The sequence below is a fragment of the Fonticula alba genome (assembly GCF_000388065.1).
Source record: "Fonticula alba strain ATCC 38817 unplaced genomic scaffold supercont2.2, whole genome shotgun sequence".
Taxonomy (NCBI): Eukaryota; order Rotosphaerida; family Fonticulaceae; genus Fonticula; species Fonticula alba.
In genome coordinates, this window is record NW_009242972.1 from 3521569 (window position 1) to 3525455 (window position 3887).

Genomic DNA, 3887 nt, shown 5'->3' on the forward strand with positions numbered 1-3887 from the left:
TTTCCATCTCTCCCTCTTCCCCCCCCTCTCTCTCTCCCCTCTTCGCTCCGAGCTATGTCCTCTTCTCGCTTGATCCTCCATCTCCCTCCCGGCTCTTCCCGCTCCTTCCTCCCACAGTCTCCCCTCGTCGCGTGTTGGCAAATTCGCCTTCCCATGAAGTGAGGCGCGATGGGTGACACGAAGGGACAAGAGTCGGAGGCGCGAGAGGGCGGGAGCATGATAGCGACGGAGGAGAGCCTCTCGCGGGCCAAGGCGGAGCGGGGTGAGGGGAGGCGTGAGGGCAGAGACTTGACGGGGACCATGGCATGCTTTTTCCCGGCGTGTGCCCCGCCACCATCTGGCTTCCGTGGTGAGAGGAGGGAGAAGGGGGGGGGGGGGGGCGCGCGCGCGTGTACCCCCCAGGGAACTTTAGAGACCCGCAGGGGGTCACCTGCGTAACACGCGCATAGACGCGCCCCGTGTATGCGTGTGCGTGGAGCAAAGACCAGAGACCAGCCTCGACTTGGTGGTGAGTGATGCGCGTATTTTCGCGAATGGCGCATGCTCCCCCCTCCCCCCTTTGGGTGCACGGCCAAATGCGGGCGCGCTTGCGTGTGCCACACAGTCCCGGACTCCCAGACCCGCCCACATCCACGCACGCACGAACACGCACGCACGCACGCACGCACGCACGCACGCACGCACGCACACACACACGCACACACACTGGACACACAATCCCACGATCCTCTTGTGATCGCAGAAAGTATGTCGACGTGTGTGTAGGTATATATATGTGTGTGTGTGTGTGTATGTGTGTGTGTGTGCGCGCGCGCGGATGTGTGTGAGTGTGGTGTGTGCGGCGACAGGGCCCGCAGCCTCCGCATGCCACCGTGTACTGCGCCTCCCTCCCGATGGCAACCAAAGGAGAGGTGGTCCCCCCACCGCGCACGCGCTCTCCTCCCCTCTCCCTCCTCCTTCCTCCCCTCCCTCCATCCCTCCCCCCGGCGGACCCAGACTGACACCGGCTTATCGTGTGTGTGTGTGTGTGTGTGTGTGTGTGCTTCCTTGCCGTGCGCGCGTGCTTGTGCTTGCGTGTGGTGCAAAAAAAAGAAGAAGATGCCCACGGCCACCGGTGCCCGGTACGCCGGCGTCAGTCAGCCAGCCACACCGCCGGAGATCGATCTCTGGTTTGTGGTCGGCGGCGCGCCGGCCCGGATGACCGAGGCTTTGCAGCACTTTGGCAAGCGTCCTGGCCAGCGCCCGAGCCCCAAGAACGCCGCCTACTACGGAAAGCTACTGACCGGCGAACTCCATGGTGATGTTCCTCACCGTCATCGTCGTGATGGCGGTGGCATTTCCCCCCGATCGTCCTTGTCTCCCTCGGCCGGGCGGCCGATCTCCTCCTCACGCGGCGGCCTGGGTGCCGATGCCATTCGTCGGATGCGCCTGCGTGCCGCCCTGGCACGGTTGCCGGATGACTCCTTCCACGCGGCACGGTATCCCCCGGCGTCGCGTCCGTCGCTGGCCACCCCCCCGCCGGCTGGTGCCCGCTATCGGCGACCGGCGACCGGCTCGGCTGCTGACCCGGATCGGCCCCCTTCCCCTGCCGCCGGTGGCCGCGGCGTCGGCGGTGGCATGATGGCTGCTATTGCCGCCAATGATGGCGACATTCCACGGTCAAACTACACCGCTTCGGCGCCGGCCTTTGGCCCGGATGATGGCGGGACTGGGTGGCGGCGGGGGCGGTCGTCCTCGATTTCGTCGCCCTCCTCGTCCTCCTCCTCCTCGTCCTCCTCCTCGGCCAACTATGGGGGGTTCGCCTATCACTCGATCCCGTCGGTCTCCGGTGCCTCCCCCCCGGCCATGACTCCTTCTTCATCCTCGCCGGGGCCGGCTACGCCGCCTCCCACACGTCGGGCCTCGGGTGTGACCTACTCGGCCGGTCCTGATGATGTCCCTCTTTTCGCGGGCACCCTAAATCATCGCCCTCCGGCGACGCTGGCCGCCTCGCGCACGATGGCCCCGCCGCCTCCTTCTTGGCGGCCGGGGGTGGGTGGTGATTCGAACTTCGCGTCGCTCACAAAGGCACAATGCGCCGAGCGCCATGAGCAGGCCCTGTGCGCCCTGCACCGGGAGCTTTGTGACACCATCCCCCGGGTGGCGTCCATTCGTGCTCCGGTGTGGGGCGGCGCGTCGGCCGCTGCTCACGGCGGTGCCCGGACGGCCGGTGACAGCCTGATCGAGCAGATGGCTCGGTCGGTGGACCTCCGCGCCGCGGTTCTCTCCTCCCAAAGCAGCATGCAGCCGCATCGACTGCTGGACATCCCGGAGGAGGCCCCCGGCCGGGCGGGTATGCGTGCCCGTCACTCGCTGCCGGGGCGCATCGCCGACCGCCGGACCATGGCCCCGTGCTTGACCCCGGCCCAGGCTCGGGCGGTGGCGCGGTCGATCCCGCCCATCAGCACCTCGTACCAGCGGAACTTCGTCGAAATTGCCTCTGGCGGAGCCGCCTCGTGCACGGACGCCGCCATCGATAAGGATGCCAGTATCTGCTCCGACTCGGAGGAGTGTCTGTCTCCCTCGAGCGCCACTCGTGCCGGTGGCTCGCAGACCGGTGCCTGGTGCCCGCCGGCTCGGGACATTGCGGCCCAGAGCTCCTACACGGCTCCCCGGACGGCGACCATCATCAATGGCCGGGTGGTGTACATCAACCGGACGCCGAAGTTCGGTGTGCACGGCTTGCCGCACTTGTACCAGCGCCTGCCGGGTGTGGACTACCGCGGCCGTCGCCATCGGTCTCACGCCTCGCACCCGACCATCGCCAACCCCCATGGTGTGTCGTATGTCCGGTGTGCTGAGGATGAGGCCCGCATCGCCAGCATGGCCGATTCGCCGAAGCTCACCTGGGTTGGGCGCCAGAAGAATGCCCGCCTGATTGAGAAGGAGCTCCTGCGTCAGGAGGCGGCTGCTTCGCCGCCGCCGATGACCGGGCGCTTCATCGGGCCGCTGCAAAGCCGCGAGTGGGATTGGGCCATTCCCAACCAGCCGGATCCGGCCCTGGTGGAGGCTCTCGAGAGCATTGGCCGTGCCGAGCGTGTGGCTCTCCACCGCGCGGCCATGCAGGAGCTGTCCACCGCTTGCGCCATCCGGGCCACGGCCGCTCGGTCGATCATTCACCCGGCGGGTGGCCAGGCCGAGGCGGCGGCTGCCTCCGGTCTCCAGCTCAAGCAGCAGCAGCAGCAGCAGCGTCATGAGCGGCCGTTCATCGGCTCGACCGCCAAGGCCACGGCCACGGCCTCCAGCAGCATCCCCGCCAAGACCCAGAGCAAGGGCATCATCGGTGCGGGCGGTGCCGGTGGCGGCGGCCAGGGCGCTGCTATTCCCCCCTCGGCGGCGGCTCCGCCGAAGTCCTTTGCCAGTGGTGTGGCTGCCCCGCCGCCGTCGTCGTCATCGACACAGGCTCGGGGCCATCACAAGCAGCAGCAGCAGCAGCAGCAGCAGCAGCCCACTACTGCGGCGGCGGGCTCCCAGAAGCCGCCGATTATTCCGGGTGGTTGGGATGCCGCCGTGGCAGCTGGGATGCCGCCAGTTGGCCGGCCGATCACCCGCCAGGCCACCGATGCGGCGGGCCGCCGGGTTCAGATCACCGAGACCTATATCCACGTGCCGGCCGATTCACCCCCGCAGACCGCCGCTCCCAAGCAGGCCGCCGCTCCCACTGGCGGCCGGAAGCCCAAGTCTTCGATCGCCGACGAGCCGTTTGACCAGTTCTACGTGTCCCAATGCCCGGTGACCGAGTTCTACGACGACTTCGACAAGGTGATGATGACCTACGACGAGAACTTCCTGGCCCGCTGCCCGGAGGATGCTCCTCGTGCCTTCAAGACCCGCCGGCAGAATCGCGC

The 3887-nt window shown here is 67.7% G+C and overlaps 1 protein-coding gene across 1 annotated transcript in view; it reads left to right on the forward strand.

Annotated features, from left to right (window-relative positions):
- Window positions 1-3887, forward strand: part of H696_01728 (hypothetical protein) — a gene marked incomplete at both ends in the record, with an annotated part of 8890 nt that overhangs the window by 2041 nt on the left and 2962 nt on the right. Inside the window, one exon of the mRNA XM_009495637.1 lies at window positions 1093-3801. Coding sequence (XP_009493912.1) covers window positions 1093-3801 — 2709 coding nt within the window. The remainder of the gene's footprint in view (window positions 1-1092; window positions 3802-3887) is intronic.